This window comes from Equus asinus, chromosome 2, assembly GCF_041296235.1.
Source record: "Equus asinus isolate D_3611 breed Donkey chromosome 2, EquAss-T2T_v2, whole genome shotgun sequence".
NCBI classification, from domain to species: domain Eukaryota; kingdom Metazoa; phylum Chordata; class Mammalia; order Perissodactyla; family Equidae; genus Equus; species Equus asinus.
In genome coordinates this window covers 17,854,558-17,870,836 of record NC_091791.1, presented here as the reverse complement: position 1 = coordinate 17,870,836, position 16,279 = coordinate 17,854,558, and the positions used below count along the sequence as shown (strand labels likewise).

The 16,279-nt window shown below is 44.0% G+C and overlaps 1 protein-coding gene and 2 long non-coding RNA genes across 7 annotated transcripts in view; 2 read left to right on the top strand and 1 right to left on the bottom strand.

Moving 5' to 3' along the window:
• The window catches only part of LOC139040032 (uncharacterized), a 127,587-nt gene extending 123,458 nt beyond the window's left edge, over positions 1 to 4,129 (bottom strand). For all 3 annotated transcript variants that reach the window (XR_011493722.1, XR_011493721.1, XR_011493723.1), the window contains exon 1: positions 3,445 to 4,129. This is a non-coding gene — a long non-coding RNA (uncharacterized lncRNA). The remainder of the gene's footprint in view (positions 1 to 3,444) is intronic.
• Positions 4,130 to 4,276: 147 nt separating this feature from the next.
• Positions 4,277 to 7,302, top strand: ADRB1 (adrenoceptor beta 1). Its single transcript, XM_044750492.2, has one exon. The coding sequence runs from the start codon at positions 4,565 to 4,567 to the stop codon at positions 5,966 to 5,968; it is 1,404 nt and encodes a 467-aa protein (XP_044606427.1). The 5' UTR covers positions 4,277 to 4,564; the 3' UTR covers positions 5,969 to 7,302.
• A 164-nt stretch (positions 7,303 to 7,466) lies between these two features.
• The window catches only part of LOC139040031 (uncharacterized), a 38,187-nt gene continuing 29,374 nt past the window's right edge, over positions 7,467 to 16,279 (top strand). Inside the window, exon 1 of one of the 3 annotated variants that reach the window (XR_011493720.1) lies at positions 7,467 to 7,686. This is a non-coding gene — a long non-coding RNA (uncharacterized lncRNA). The remainder of the gene's footprint in view (positions 7,687 to 16,279) is intronic. The other 2 variants (XR_011493718.1, XR_011493719.1) reach the window with 2 other exon arrangements.

The following is a 16,279-nucleotide window of genomic DNA, read 5'->3' as shown; positions in this document are numbered from 1 at the left end:
CCATTTTAGCAGCAGGATTGCTTTCTGTGAAAAGTTGTCTATCTTTCCTCAGAAACAGCCACTTGAGCTCTGATTAACAAACCCCGCCACCTATTATCAGCATCAAGGCAAATTTTGCTAACTTACTGGTTTGATATACTTCTTGGGCTTTACTTGGAAATTCCCCCCAGATCTCCTTTGGCCCACCTTCCAGCTGTTGTCCAGTTAGGCTGCTCACTTTTATTTTTATCTCATTTTCTAGCAAAGTCAGCTCAAGAATGGAAATGTCTTCTCCAAGCTCTTGGCTTACAAACATAGGTGGGCTAGCGGCCTATTAATCAACGCCATGTGGACCTTTAATTTAATTTAGATCTTGAAACTGGTATGTTTATACAGTATCATAATGTATGAAAGTGATATGATATACAGTATCATAAATGAAAGCCAAGGAAAAAGGTCATTCACCTTGAACATTTATGAAAATTAGGTAGTGTTTTTTGCTGATGTGGACTTGCATGACCCTTTGGAAAACCTCTTACCAATGTTCCACTCTACTTATTATTGAACAGGTATGAAAGAAATGTATTTATCTCATGAGTCTATCTTGTATTTGTAAAGTATTTTGAAATGTTTACATGAAAATATTGACTAGGCTATAGGAATATGAATTACTACTGTAAACGATAAGCATGAGGGAAGACTGTAACTCCAAAAACACTCAATTATTTCTCAAACTAGTAAATATGAGCATATCTTAATAAATTAAACATTAAATAGTGATGAATCAAAGCTTAATGTTAATGAATATTAAGTAAATATTAGTAAACATAGGAGATATAAAAATGTATTGGATAGTCCTGGCTCTCAGTAAGCTTACAGTCCGAGTGAGAAAAAAAAGAGAAAAACATATAAAAATTAAATAAGATAACAATATGAGAGATGCCAAAAGACAATTTATTGTTAATTGCCACCTGAAATGCAATTAGCAGAATAACTACTATAGGCAGAGGAAAGGACATCATTTCCAGACGCAGTGGGTAGGCATAACTGTAAAATAAAAAAAAGTATCAGCCAGATCTTGAAGGCTGAATCAATTGAGACAGAGATGGAAGTGGATTCTCGGTGGAAGGAACTCAGTGAGAAAGAGTATACATACAAAAAAAGGACAAGAGTATAGAACCAAAAAGGAAAAAGAATACAGAACTGCATGATAGGGTGATATGGAAAGTTCTAGTAAGAGATAGTGCTGGAAAGGCTACTTGGAACGGGGCTGTCGATGGTTTTGAATGCCAAGTTGAGGAGTTAAGGTTTCTGAACAGAAAAGCATCTTGGTCAAAGCAGCATTTTAGAAATATTAATTTGGCTATGGTATGCCAGATTAAACGGAGTCGGGAGGACCAGAGGCCAGGAGATCAAAGGGAACCCATGGCCAGTTCAGGTACGGGGTGACGGTAGTGGGATGGGAAAGCAGAGGAGGAGGCAGGAATTACTGAGGAAGAAGCCCGCCTCCTTTCAAGGTGCTCAATAGCATTTTTTGTTGGAGCTCTCTGCTGGTTTCTAAAGGATTGTCAAATCTGTGGGTTCCTAGAACAGTTGCGAGTGGGGAATAGCGAAACGGAGGAGTTATTCATTTTGAACTTGCAACATGTCAAACCTGTATAAGTAGATACGTTTAACCTTTTCTTCTTAATCTTGTATTCTTATCTAAGGACCAAAAATGTTAGCTCAAAAATGTCCAAAAAAAGCCCAAAAAACAATAAAACAAGGTGCCATGAAATGTAGGAATTAAGGAAGACCCAAGAACATTTTATTTTATTTTTAAAGAAAGCTAACTCTTGTTAAATAGGGACTATTCCAAAGCTTTCCATTAGTACGACCGAAGGAAAGCCCCAAGAATACCCGAGATCCCTTTACGCCAGCAGCCCTATGTTGGTACTATTTTTAAAATAACCTTCTAGGTTTGAATATTTGTGATTTAATGTATTTATTATCCAGAAATTCAGAGAAACTTGATGTATTTCTGAGTGAGCAGGAGAATTTGGGGACAATTCAAATCTGTTGCCCAGATATATGGTGGGTTTATGCATATACACACAGAAGCACATACACGTATGCATACAATTACACACATATTTATAAATACGTTAAAAGTACTGGCACCCAGGCCTCTGCCCTGAACCTCTAGAACCAAGTTCTGGCCTTATCGTTCACAGAAATGCAATCCCTTCACTCTTCAGGGGCACTTAAGGTTGGCGCACAGATTCCAGTAACACCACTTGACAGAAAGATGGTGCCCGATAGAAACCTCCTCCCCACATTCCGCACACCTCACCCCACACAGCCCAGCACTCAGAACCCTTTTCCCCCACAGCATCAAATTCAACTTTCTAATCCTTTGGCTGCTTTGAGACTGCGCCTTGAGAGCGGGAAGAGAAAGAAGAGGAAGGGGAGACACGTCTGCAGCGACTCCCGTGAACGTGAACTAAGGCTCACGCTGAACTCGGCGCCCCGCCCCCTTCCTCCTCTCCGTCTGGTCCCTCTCCTTTTCTTGCTCCGCCTCCTCCACCTCCCCAACTTGGCAGAACGAGGCTAAGTCCTAGAGCAAGGGTGAATAAACAATTAAATCACCCACTCCCACTCCCTGTAACTCGTTGATTATCAAGTTTGGGCCTAAAGCAAATTTACAAGTTTGCATTTAAGTGAGACAAGGTGGTTAAAACTGCTTGACTTCATAAAATGAATAGGCATTGCTCTTAGCTCCCCGGTAGCTTTGGAAGTCAGTCTCTCTCTGCAAGATAAGAATGAGTTTCGTCCAGACGCTAGAAAGACGTGTGAGCATTACATAACATTTGCGTGCACCCATACATGGGTAATTAGAAGCTGTTTACTTCTCAAGGACTCAATTAAAGGCTTTGTATGTTCAAGCGAAGCTGAGAACCTTATCGTGGTCGAATCAGAGGAGGCGCTCCAGTGCTGCTGCTGCATTGGGGGGTCTTAGCGGCTATCCCGTGGTCAATCGGCGCATGTAACGCTAGCGACTCACTAATTTCAAACCGATTCATTTCCCAATTCAACAACGACTGATAAAGCTTTAAATTCTATAGGATTTTAATCCTCTTGGGTATTTATATATTTTCTTATCTCATCCCTCCCAACTAAGCCTAAAGCTTTGAGCATCGAGGAATTTGGGCAAAGGAGAAAACAACCCAGCAGACCAAGAAATCTGAAATCTCTGTTCATTAAATCAACCAAAATTGACAGTGCCTTTTTGTTTGTACTGACCCAGCTCAAATTATAAAATCATGTGAGTAATAAAACACAAAATATAGGTGTTATCACTGAACGTGACAAGTCTCAAATTTGTGTTCTTCTTTCGTGGCGGTGTCATTTACCCTGCGTTAACATTTGTGTTTCCTTAAGCCTCTCTCGTTATATTATCCACACACACTGTTGCATCATACTCACACATTCATTAGCTGGGACTGGGGAGTGTGTATTTTTCCAACCGATCCTCAGTGTCAGCTGTCAGATGCACAAACCTTCGCTTCCTTTCTGCATCTACTGCACTGGAACAACAGAAGCTCCTTGCAAGAACAGTGCCCAGAGAGCGTTCCTGACAGATGCGCCGTTTGCTCTAGCAAGGCGCTCTGCTGGAAAGTTTCCTCTAACCACTAACACCCGCCTCCGCTCCCCGGAGCGGGCAGGACGCAGGCTGCCTGGATCCCCTCTTGACGGTGGAAGGGTTTTACACACACTCTGCTAGGCTGCCCCATCCGAGAATCTATCTGGCAGCCAAACTCCTCCAACCCCAGCGGACAGACTGTCCAAGGCAATCTGGCCCTTCGAGAAAACCGAGGTCCCCTCCCCGCTAAAGGGAGCACGCGCCCCGCTCTGCAGGGAACCTGCGCACTGGAGATAGAGGGCAAGCCCGGGGAGCGGGTGCGCAGGAGGGAGCCAAATGCAGAGGCAGAAGGGGCGCAGGAGTGAGCGGAGCGCAGGAGAGAGTGGGAGCCGAAAGTGGGGGCGGGGACGCGGCTGGGAGCCGGGCGCAGCGCTGGGCCAGGGAGAACAGGGCGCTGCAACTAGCGGGCTCAGGAAGAAGCGCGCGCGCAGGAACCGCGGGCGCCGGAAAGGCGCTAGCTAGGCGATCCGTCCCGGACTCCTCAAGCCGCTGAACTGCCAGTGGGAGGGGGTGCGGGGAGTTGGGGGGGGGGGGGAACTAGATAGGGGCGTGCCTTTGCCCGGATTGGCTGCACGAGCCTGACGCGAGGCCCCGGGGGTTGGCTTGGGGGAGTGCGAGCGGGGTGGGCTGGGTGCTGGGTGCCGGGTCTGCGGGCTCAGCGCGCACAGAAACATGCTGAGGTCCCGGTGGCTGTTCCAGCAGCAGCGGCGGCAGTGGCGGCGGCGACAGCGTTCGGCTCTGGCGAGGAAGGCGCCCGAAGCCCATGCCTCCGGCCCCGCGCCGCGGCTGCCCTGACCTGGCCGCGACCTCCCTCTGGGCGCCCTGCCGCCCCGGCCTCTGGGGTGTTCCCTAACCACGGCCCAGCCCCGCCACACCCCCCGCCCCCGGCCTCCGCAGCTCGGCATGGGCGCGGGGGCGCTCGCCCTGGGCGCCTCCGAGCCCTGCAACCTGTCGTCAGCCACGCCGCTCCCCGACGGCGCGGCCACGGCGGCGCGACTGCTGGTGCCCGCGTCGCCGCCCGCCTCGCTGCAGACCCCAGCCAGCGAGGGCCTTGCGCCGCTGTCGCAGCAGTGGACGGCGGGTATGGGCCTGCTGATGGCGCTCATCGTGCTGCTCATCGTGGCGGGCAACGTGCTGGTGATCGTGGCCATCGCCAAGACGCCGCGGCTGCAGACTCTCACCAACCTCTTCATCATGTCCCTGGCCAGCGCCGACCTGGTCATGGGGCTCCTGGTGGTGCCGTTCGGAGCCACCATCGTGGTGTGGGGCCGCTGGAAGTACGGCCTCTTCTTCTGCGAGCTCTGGACCTCGGTGGACGTGCTGTGCGTGACGGCCAGCATCGAGACCCTGTGTGTCATCGCCCTGGACCGCTACCTCGCCATCACGTCACCCTTCCGCTACCAGAGCCTGCTGACCCGCGCGCGGGCGCGGGCCCTCGTGTGCACCGTGTGGGCCATCTCGGCCCTGGTGTCCTTCCTGCCCATCCTCATGCATTGGTGGCGGGCAGAGAGCGAAGAGGCGCTCCGCTGCTACAACGACCCCCAGTGCTGCGATTTCGTCACCAACCGGGCCTACGCCATCACCTCGTCCGTGGTCTCCTTCTACGTGCCCCTGTGCATCATGGCTTTCGTGTACCTGCGCGTGTTCCGCGAGGCCCAGAAGCAGGTGAAGAAGATCGACAGCTGCGAGCGCCGCTTCCTTAGCGGCCCCGCGCGGCCGCCCTCGCCCGCGCCCTCGCCCTCACCCTCGCCGGGGCCCCCGCGCGCCGCCTCCCCGCTGGCCAACGGGCGCGCCGGCAAGCGGCGGCCCTCGCGCCTCGTGGCCCTGCGCGAGCAGAAAGCGCTCAAGACGCTGGGCATCATCATGGGCGTGTTCACGCTCTGCTGGCTGCCCTTCTTCCTGGCCAACGTGGTGAAGGCCTTCCACCGCGACCTGGTCCCCGACCGCCTCTTCGTCTTCTTCAACTGGCTGGGCTACGCCAACTCGGCCTTCAACCCCATCATCTACTGCCGCAGCCCCGACTTCCGCAAGGCCTTCCAGCGCCTGCTGTGCTGCGCGCGCCGGGCCGCCTGCGGGGGCCACGCGGCTGCCGCTGACCGGCCGCGCGCCTCGGGCTGCCTGGCCGTAGCCGGGCCGCCGCCGTCGCCCGGGGCCGACGACGAGGACGACGACGACGACGTCGGGGCCGCGCCGCCCGCGCGCCTGCTGGAGCCCTGGGCCGGCTGCAACGGCGGGGCGGCGGCGGACAGCGACTCGAGCCTGGACGAGCCGAGCCGCCCGGGCTGCGCCTCGGAATCCAAGGTGTAGGGCCCGGCGGCGCCTCCCCAGCTCCCCCAGCCGGGACGCGGGCTCTGGCCCCCGGGAGCAGGAAAGCCCGGGCGCCCCTGAGCGGCTTCCCAGGGGAAAGAGATCTGTGTTTACTCAAGACCCAAAGCAGGTGAACTCAAAGCCCACAAACCTCGTCTGAAGCATCCAAGACAAACAGAAGAGCCACGGACCGTTGCCTGGAAAGGAAAGTTTGGGGAGGGGTGGGAGAGTGGCTTGCCGGTTTTTCTTGGGTTCTTTTTTCTGTTTGTGGTTCGGTCTTCTTTTGTGTGTGCGTGTGATGCATCTTTAGATTTTTTTTTTTTTTTCCAGGTGGTTGTTGACACTTTCTGCGGGCACCGGGTAGGGGAAGGCAGAAGCATTAGGGCTTAAAAGTCTATCCACTTGGCTTCCATCCCATTCCCGGAACAGGAGCAGTCAGCCGGAGAGAGAAGGGGGAAATGACAATTGGTCAGGACGTGTTTCCTTTTGCTTTCAAGAAAAATTTCATTTTAATTCCTGAGTAATGATTTCTCCTGTTCTTAAAATAAAGGGAAAGGAGGGATGCAGAAATCACGTTTCAAGAAATTTTAAGCTATTCTTGGAACAAGCCTCACCTTGCTTTCCTTTTGTAGGACAAGCCTGCTGTCCCCGCGCGCCTCGGAGGTCAGGCCAAGGGGTGTCTACCTCACACTGTGCACATTGCACAGCACGATAGAAAGACTTGTTTATATTAAACAGCTTATTTATGTATCAATATTAGTCGGAAGGACCAGGCGCTGAGCCTCTGTGACATGTGACTCTGTCCATTGAAGACAGGACAGCAAAAGGAAAAAAAAGCGGAAACAGTTCAGATTACTGCACACGTTGGTAAAAACAAAAAACAACAAAAAAAGGAGTGGTTCAAAATGCCATTTTTGCACAGTGTTAGGAATTGTAAAGTCCACAGAAGATGTTACTTGCACAAAAAGAAATTAAATATTTTTTAACGGGGGGAGGGAGCGGGGGCGGATCTTAAAAACTAAAATAAAATTCAAACTATACTTCTGTTGTCTATTATGTTATTGAGCTAATGATTTATTGGAAAAATAGATTTTTATACTCTTATCATGGTACTGTAACTGTATCCATATTATAAATATAATTATCTTAAGAATTTTTTTATTATTTTTTTATGTCCCAGTGCCCATGTGAATCTGCTGGTAAAACTTCACACTTGTGTGTAAATTCTCCTTCCTTTGTGTGTTTTGCCAAGTATTTATACTCTGGTGCAACTAACTACTGTGTGAGGAATTGGTCCATGTGCAATAAATACCAATGAAGCACGATCAAGATTATGTACCGTGTGTCTGTAAGGGGTCAGTGATCACGGAAAAAATAGTTGGTTTTGTTCAAAATATAGGCTGTATTTCCCATAGAGCTCCTTTAATAGCTTTTCATGACTCAATAACATAGCAAAATGCCTTGAGACCAAATAAGGCATGCACCTTCTGCGAGCTGCAGACTTGCTCTGAATTTTCACAGCTGGAGTCAAGGTATTCTAGACTACTTGTAGGTGTTTTCAATATCCCATTGGCTGCAGTCGACTTCAGAAATAACAGCTGGGATTGTGTGTCTTCTAAAAAAAGGTGATCAAGGCAGGTAACTCAGCCCCAACTTTGCGCAGAGACACAGGAAAGGAGACTCACTCCGTAAACTGCCAGTTGCCCACTTGGAATTCGGTAAGTGGCTTCCATGACTTATTTTTGTTTTCTGATAGAAAACCAGAGCCTACAGATGATCGTGTGTGCAGATTTCTGCAGTGGCTGTTTAGAATGCAAAATGCTTTCATGGTTAAGCAAAAATTTATAAAAGCATTAAGTAAATATTTTTTTCTCTTGTGTAATTAAATAACCATTTCAGCAGAAGTTCTGGGTGGACAGGTCGCAGGTAAAATCAAACATGAAATTTTTAAACTTCCTAAGAAAATTATGACACCCTGTGGATAGGATACTTTTCATAACGTTAGTTCCTAAGGAATGTATGGTGAAATTCCATCCTGGGATTAATTCTACATTCTCCAAAATAAGTTTATTTCAGTATTTATCTTTGGGTTTTTAAACAAGCTTTTCATTTCATGATCATACAGTAAAGAAACTAAAGAGTATAAAGTTTTGATTCATGCTGAGGTTAAACATGGACAGACTATTCTCTACAAAGAAAAATCAAGACTGACTATCCTTTTTTGCGCTGGGCTATTCTAGAGACCAGGAGACAGTCTTCTGAGAAAGATTAGTGATGTAGATATTTTAAAGACCAGCAGAAGGTTGCATGAACAGCAGCCCTTTCGACAAAACCTGCTATGAAGTTTAAACCCTTTCTCCAGCAAAAATAAAGGTGAGGGGGTAGGGGGCGGATGGCAAAACTTCTTTAAAAATACGGAAATAAATACTTAAACTTATTTTGGAGAATGTGAAACAGTCAATCTCAGGATGAAATCTCCATACACTTTCCCCTAGGAACTAGATACAGTCCATTTCTATCCTCTCTTCCCCCACCACAAGTATGTAAGATGGATTTTGTTAGGGGGTTTGTTCCTCTTTATTTTAATTTTATACCAGAAAATTAATAGACTTAATGTCTACGGTTTCATCTGAAGAACACTCAAGCACCAGATTAATGCTTCACTTTCCTGACTTCCTATTTATTATTTTGTCTAGATAACTCTTCACAGTTGAATAAAAAGAAATTGCCCCAGCCCAAAATTTAAATATAGGCTCATCAAACCTCGGATCTTAAAATCATGAAAATCCTTTGAACTTTAATAACATATCTATAATTTAACTACTTAGTAGACAACTCTGAATTCTTTAGTTAATTAGAGGAAACCACTATGATCTTGGGACTGGTTTATATGTATTTGTAGGAAATAGAAAAAGATTTTTCTGTGATTCCCTGAGTTCTCTGAGTATTACAAGGATTCAGAAACAGATGGTGTCAGTGATTCCAAATACCCCTGAAAACTTTTGGTTGTTTTTGAAGACAGACATTGATTTATATAGAAATGTGCAAAGCTGGTTTGCCAATCCCAATGGCTGTGTCAGTGGGAGGAGAAAACTGCCAATCCTGTCTAATCTGGTGAGAGAATGCACAGCAGAAATGACAGGAGGAGGGCAGTGAATATGCAGAAAATCAACCTTACCCCGTGGCTTTGTGTGAAATAAAATACCAAAGGCATAAACCTTAACATTACAGCAGTGACCTTCAGCATGACCAAGATTCGTTGATTTGCTACATTGGAAATTAAGTTTATGTTGTGGACTGCACAGTTCTCTAGTGTGTAGCAAGGTATTCCAGCATCTATAAATTCTCCTTCCCATGTGGAAATGTATAATTTGTATAGCTTGTCGCTTCATCCCTTGGTGAACTTGTTTGTATAAAACTTTGCAAATAGAGTTTATTTTTTCTGTCCATGCTTTCTTTGGAACTGGCATTATTAATAACTTCTAAGTGGCTATTGTGAAACCTTTCCTCGTTAAGCCCATTTTCCTAGTTTATTTTAATTTCACGTTTTGTTGAATCTACTGACTTCCTCTGGCGATATGTAAAATTGCCAGGCGGAAATTCTGCCCCCAAAGTATCAGAATAATATTAACACTTAAGTTTTTAGCAAGAGCTTCTAGGCAAGGGCCTAAAAGAAAATTATTAACTTTTGCTGCCATTTGTGGAACACTTTAAAGTTCTTTTTTTTTTTTTTTAACAAAGCTGAACCCATTACTTCTTTTGAAGGAAAAAAAGTAAAAACCGTAGCAGTAATTCAAATTAAATACATTGGCACAGATAATTTAGTTTTATTGGTACACTTCTGGCATAATGTGCTGAGAAACACTAATTCTTTTGGCTCCCTGCCAATTTGCTACTAATCAAAATGGAGAAGATATGCACTGTTTGGATTATACCTAAAAATAGTTGTGCCGCAGCCACATCAGCAAATGGAATTAAATTAATTTCTCTTTCTTCCCCTTCAAACACACCCTCCACATTAATAAATCTCCATCTAGAATATTGCTCCTGAATCTCATAATTTGTGACAATGTGTCCCAAATTGCACTGCTATGTGGCAAATGGTTTTCAAGCAAACGCCACTGAAGTACTTTCGGAGGAATATACCTCTCCTGAAATTCCCACTTTTACCCTGCTCTCATTTACAGTCTCTACTGAGTAGCCCTTATAATGAATCAAAGAGACATTAATACTATAAATAGCTACTTTGTGGATTTGTGGGAGGAGGGAGATGGTTTCTGAATCAATAAATTTTGGTCACTTGATGGAGCAGTTAACAGGCTTCCAAAATCCAGTTGCTCTAAAGACAGACTAGAAATACAGAAGCCCAAGGAGTGCTCCCAACATGCTGCCGGTATTAGAGCATGATCTTTGCAGTCATGTTAGCAGCCCCCAAGAAAGCATTGGAAGTAATTGTCTACACCCTTTAAAGCTTCACCTTCACTTGGATGCTGGGCAAGGATCACTCTGAACATGTCCCTACATTCTGTACCTGAAGCCATTTCTTGTCTTGGACTCACCCTACTCACTAGCCCTTCTCTTGAGCGTTTCTTCAGTTCTTCTTGAATAACCCAAAAACATCTAGAGCATGCAATTCTAGATAGATTATCTTCATAGCAGCATTAATTGCTCATGAAACAATTTCCTAAAGCTCTCATTTTCGACATCTCTCAACGCTTACAATTCCTTTTTTCCTCTCTCTCCACATTCCTTTACTCATATCTGTTAATTAGTATTAGCAAGATCACACTGCTTTCTTCTTATTTATGACACTCAACTTACCAATGATGCATTTGAAATGTCTCAAGTTTGGATTTCTTCCTGAGAATTTCAGTGTTGCTCGTAATTATGAGTAGAAAAAAAATGTTCAAGTGCTGTTAATACTTTTTCTCTAAAAATTCTTCATGTTGAGTTTAATATTCCGGGTGTGAGGCTTTCTTAACAGGCTTTATTTTTCTGTTTTTCTTGATTTTTCAGTTCTTAATTGTATGACCTTGTCAGTCCTTCCATATGACCTTGTCAGTCCTTCAGTATCCTGATTGCAAAGGATAACATTAGCTGTTCCACCTTCAACTATTTGTAAATTAGTTTTCCTAGTCATTATTAGGCTAGCTGATTTGTGGGAATTGTGGGTAAAACTCTAAGAGAGCAGAAAGTATTCAATCAGATGCCCAAAGAATTTGGCTGCTTGGGTTCTAACTGTGTTGGCCTTTCTGCCCAATGACCTTGGAGAAGTCAGTTGGTTTTCCTGCTACTCAGGTTCATTTCCCGCAAAGCCTGATCAGTAGCCTTTGTTTGTAAATCCCTTTGAGATGCTCTGATAGAAAGAGTTTATTGCTTTGCGAAGTCTAACATTTCAAATACTTCCTCTTGACCTTCTTTTCCCTTCCCTTGAAACTCCACCCACAAAATCCCTGTTGGTTTTTTTCAAGTAAAAAGAACAACTAAGAATAGCAAAAATATATGTAATACCCCATACATCCAAACAAGCAGTCTTTCACTTTTTATTACACTTAAAATTCCGCAGAAACCGCAACTGAATAAAATAATCTTCTCCAACATCGGATTTGAAAAACCTGTTTGCTGTGCGCTAAGCAAAAGTGGTTGTCTAATGATTCTTAAGCCACAGCCACTTAGAGAAAAATAAATCAATCTGGAAAGTTACTCAACTTTACAATTTTGTGTTGAGTTGTAGACGCTGAAAGCAACTATCTAGATTCTTCTCTTTTTCTTGGAATAGCAATTCAGAGATGAAAGGTACTGAGAGCAATGGGGGTTTGTATTTTTGCTTACCTCTCTTGTAGCTTGCAGGGTATTGCGTTTCTGTGTTCCTGAATTAATAAACAGTGACCAATCTATGGGAACTTTACCGACCTAAGGTATCTGTTACCTGTTACGTTAACTACAGGAACTCACCTGCAACCTTGAGGTCCTTGTTTAGAAATGCTTTTAAAGAGTAAACGTTAGTAGATGTTCCAGTGACATTTTCAGCACTCCAGGGATTTTTCTAAAGCCATTAAAGGTAACATTTTAGTCTTTTTAAAGAATTCATTGTGCTTAAATGATTCTCTGATCAATCCTGAAATAGTTTTGTTTTTTTCTTAAGATAGGCATACCTAAGTAAAACTCAGTCACTCAGAAAAATTCCAGAATCTTCGGCATGGGAAGGACCTTGATATGTCTAGTAAATAATACTCCTGTCCTCAAACAAGGCTACACCCAGATCAATGCAGACCACCGAGACCAAGGAGATTCGGTCTGAGGCTTAAAGACCTGATGTACCGTTTAATAGTCTGTCCTATTAGCAAGTGTTTCCTTTGTAGCTAACCCAAATCCCTCTTGCTGTTCGGATTCGTGATTGATCTCAATGGAATCTGAAAACTGAGGATTGAGCCACTGTTCTCTGTATTAAAATCCTTCCAACGATATATATGGAAACCAGTGACACCCCTCCTCAGCTTTCTATGCATTCGTTCCAATTGCTCTTATAAATGACTTCAAATCCTTTCATTCCTTCTGTTACGGTAGTCCCCCCCTTATCCATGATTTTGCTTTCTGTGGTTTCAGTTACCCACGGTCAACTGTGGTGCAAAAATATTAAATGGAAAATTCCAGAAATAAATAGTTCACAAGTTTTAAATTGCACGCAGTTTTGAGTAGCGTGATGAAATCTCGTGCCACCCTACTCCGTCCCACCCGGGAGGTGGCTTATCCCTTTGTCCAGCACATCCACGCTGTATACACTACCTGCTGGTTAGTCGCTAGTAGCCCTCTTGGTTGTCAGGTCAACTGTTGCAGTATCACAGTGCTTCTGTTCAAGTAACCCGTATTTTACTTAATATGGCCCCAAAGTGCAAGAGTAGTGATGCTGGCAATTCGGATGCCAAAGAGAAACATTAAAGTGCTTCCTTTAAGTGAAAAGGTAGATGTTCTCCATTTAAGAAAGAAAGAAAAAAATCGTATGCGGACGTTGCTAAGATCTACAGTAACTTTTATTACAGCATATTGTTATTAATGTTCTATTTTATTATTAGCTATTGTTAATCTCTTACCATGCCTAATTTATAAATTAAGCTTTATCATAGGTATGTATATATAGGAAAAAATATAGTATATGCAGGGTTCGGTACCATCGGCGGTTTCAGATCCACTGGAGGTCTTGGAACGTATCTCCCTAAGACAAGGGGGGACCTACTGTATTCAAATGGGAATCGTCTCCAGTTACAGGAATTCCTCCTGGCTGGAGACCAGAGTGAAACGCAACACAATACAGTGTTAAGTGTGGCACCTGGCCTGGTGGCATCAACATGTCATCCTTCCTGGAATTGTGCTGCTAATTTTTTTCAATATCAACAGAGCCACAAAACTCTGAATATCTGAAAAAATATTATACAAAGCGACAAGGTGTAATATGAAAATTAGTAAGTCCTTACTTCAAAAAGCATCCTTGCAAGCACAGGACAAAAGAAGCACTATAAATTTTTCTCAGACCGGGCGACCAACAGAACTCCCTCCCGAAAGGGCAAATGTTTACAACTCTTTTCAAAACTTTTGAGTGTTAACATACCTATATGGACAAATAAATTTTTTCACATTAGATATGCTCAGAAGACACTTGGGGAGTTTAACTATTTGGAGGATTTCTGCATTTAGTCTTCAAGTTGTGATGCATATATTCAACTGTTCCTAAGACCTGAGGGTGCTATGTGCTTAGTGAGTGTGCCGTATGGGAGACAACCAGCCTAAGACTCTGAGCCTGTCCCCAAGGCATCTTACTCTAGAGCTGGGGAGATTAGAAATCCATGTATGAAAAGTGACCAAGAATAAGGCAGGTGGGGTTGAATGCCAGACTTCTGGGCCAAAAGTAAGGCTCTAGACCAGCTCTATCCAAGAGAAATATAATACAAGCTGTATATTTAATTTTACATTTTCTCGTAGCCACATTTTTCTTAAACGTTACAAAGACACAGGTGAAATTAGCATTAACATTTCAATGTGTAAATGCCGTAAGACATTATTAATGAGATGCTTTCTTTTTTTGTTAATACTAAATCTTTGAAATCTGGTGTGTATCTTACATTTACAGCCCCTCTCAATTGGTATGCACCACATTTCAAGGGCTCGATGGCCACATATGGCTAGTGGCTACTGTATTGGCATTATAGCTCTAGTGTGCAAAGGAGGGAGTGGATGGTGGGGTGGCATAATCTAGAAGCTTGATGATGATGTGGATCTTGGCTAAGGAGATAAAATGGCGTGAACAGCCATTCCATGAGACGTTAGAAGGCGGAGAAACTGCATGCACAAAAGCATAGAGGTGTAGGTAGTGGAGATGAATTTTCAGACAATGAATAGCCAATTGCAGACAGATCATGTTGATGGAGTAATTAGAAGATGCAACTGGAAAAGTAGTTTGGGGACAGATCAGAAGATCAATGCAAAAGTGTTGAACTCTAACCTTCCTGAAAACATGAAGATTGATGAGCAAAAGGGTCATGACAAGAACAATGTTTTAGAAAGGTTAACCTGACATCAGAAGGTATGACAGGTGGATATAACATCTTAATATTCAAAATAATTCTGAGTTAAGTAAATTCAATAATTACATTTTATGAATCAAAAAACTAAGGTTTATATAATCTCGTATATTAGATATGAGCTCATTATTAAATTGGCTTTCTGGTTTTTATATGTCAGCCTCAGGAGCTGACCCGGAGAAACCCATCCCTACCAAGCAGGTTTCTGAGTGCATAAGGGTGAGGGCCCGGTAAATGCCTGAAGGTCGTACCCTCTATGGAGGTAAAGTACACAAACTCAGGTAATTTGTTCAAGGCAACAGGTGAGCAATCTTGATCAAGTCTCAGTACCTGACTCCTAAATCTATCTCATTCATGTCACCAAACTTCTTGTCTATTCACCCATCAGACTAGAAGCTCTTTTAGGATAAAGGCCTTGTCTTTTTATCTTTGACTCTCCAATGCCCAGCTCATTGCCAGGCACAGGTAGGCACTCTAATATTCATTGACTGCATTTGACTAGCGTCACAGAACCACATTCTCTGGCTTCTGCAACAATCCAGGCACACAGTGATAACAGGCCTAACTAGAGCTTCGCACTGCAAGAAGACGTGATGTAACCCTCTATTTCCTTTGTAAATCCAGATTGTTACTACCAGACATAAAGAAGAGTTCTTCTGAGAAAAATATTAAACCTTAAATCGCAATGTGTATTGGGCAAGCTCTGCCAGTGTCACAGGAAACAATGGGGCTTCCCAAATATTTCTAAGAAATGAGTTTATTTCTCGAAATGGCACATAGATTGCTGGCGTGATGTACCTTAGCAACACAGATTTAATGAGTATGAAGGCGGTATACACTGTATGAAAACATACGTCTTTATTCTTTAAAAGTAGGCATTTCACTAAAATTGTTAAATCAGAACTACATATTGTAGACTCCAAGTGCAGTTGTCAACGTGTAAAATACTCGATTTATTTGTCACCTACTGTATTCTGTCCTAGATGGGATTCTCTCCTTTCTAACTGAGAGATCTGTAGCTGTTTTTCTTACTGGACTCTACAAGGGAAAAAGCCCCTTTCCCTACCCTAAGTGGCCTCCCTGGACCCCAACCGTCAACATAGCTAACAGAATCAGATTCCCTTTCACTAGCATACCGATTTCAATTTTTTAAATTTTATTTCTACATTTCTATACTGTAAGAAATGACCATTATCCAAAATAAATGTATTTGGAGCAACTGTACGGATTCTCGCCTCTTGACAAAGCATTAGGACTTTAGCTGGTGTTCTTTTTTTATGTATGCATGTGCTCAACATCACAGAGTTCATTTTAGATAGCATTATATTTTTATTACCTTACCCGGATTATTGTTTGTGGCTTCCAGCTGGGAAAGTGGGGAGCAAGCAGAGGCTGACGTGAGGAGACTGTCATGGGGGCACCACCTTCTGACATTTATAGGCCCTTGGCCTTAAACACTCAGAAACCTATTTGGTAAGAATGCTTTGCTCTGGGTCAGTTCCTGAGGTTGCTATATAATATCAGAAAGCCAATTTAATAATTTACAATGTAACTGTCGCAGGCCTATTACACTCCCTTGAGCATGATGAGATATTCTCTCTCTATACCCAGGGAAGATCATTATAATCAAAAGGTTGCTTAGCCGGCATGGGGTCAGAGCTAGGGAAGCTGGTTGCAAAATTTAACATTAAGAGCATCAGGCTAAGATTTACCAATGCAACCATTTTACCGTGGG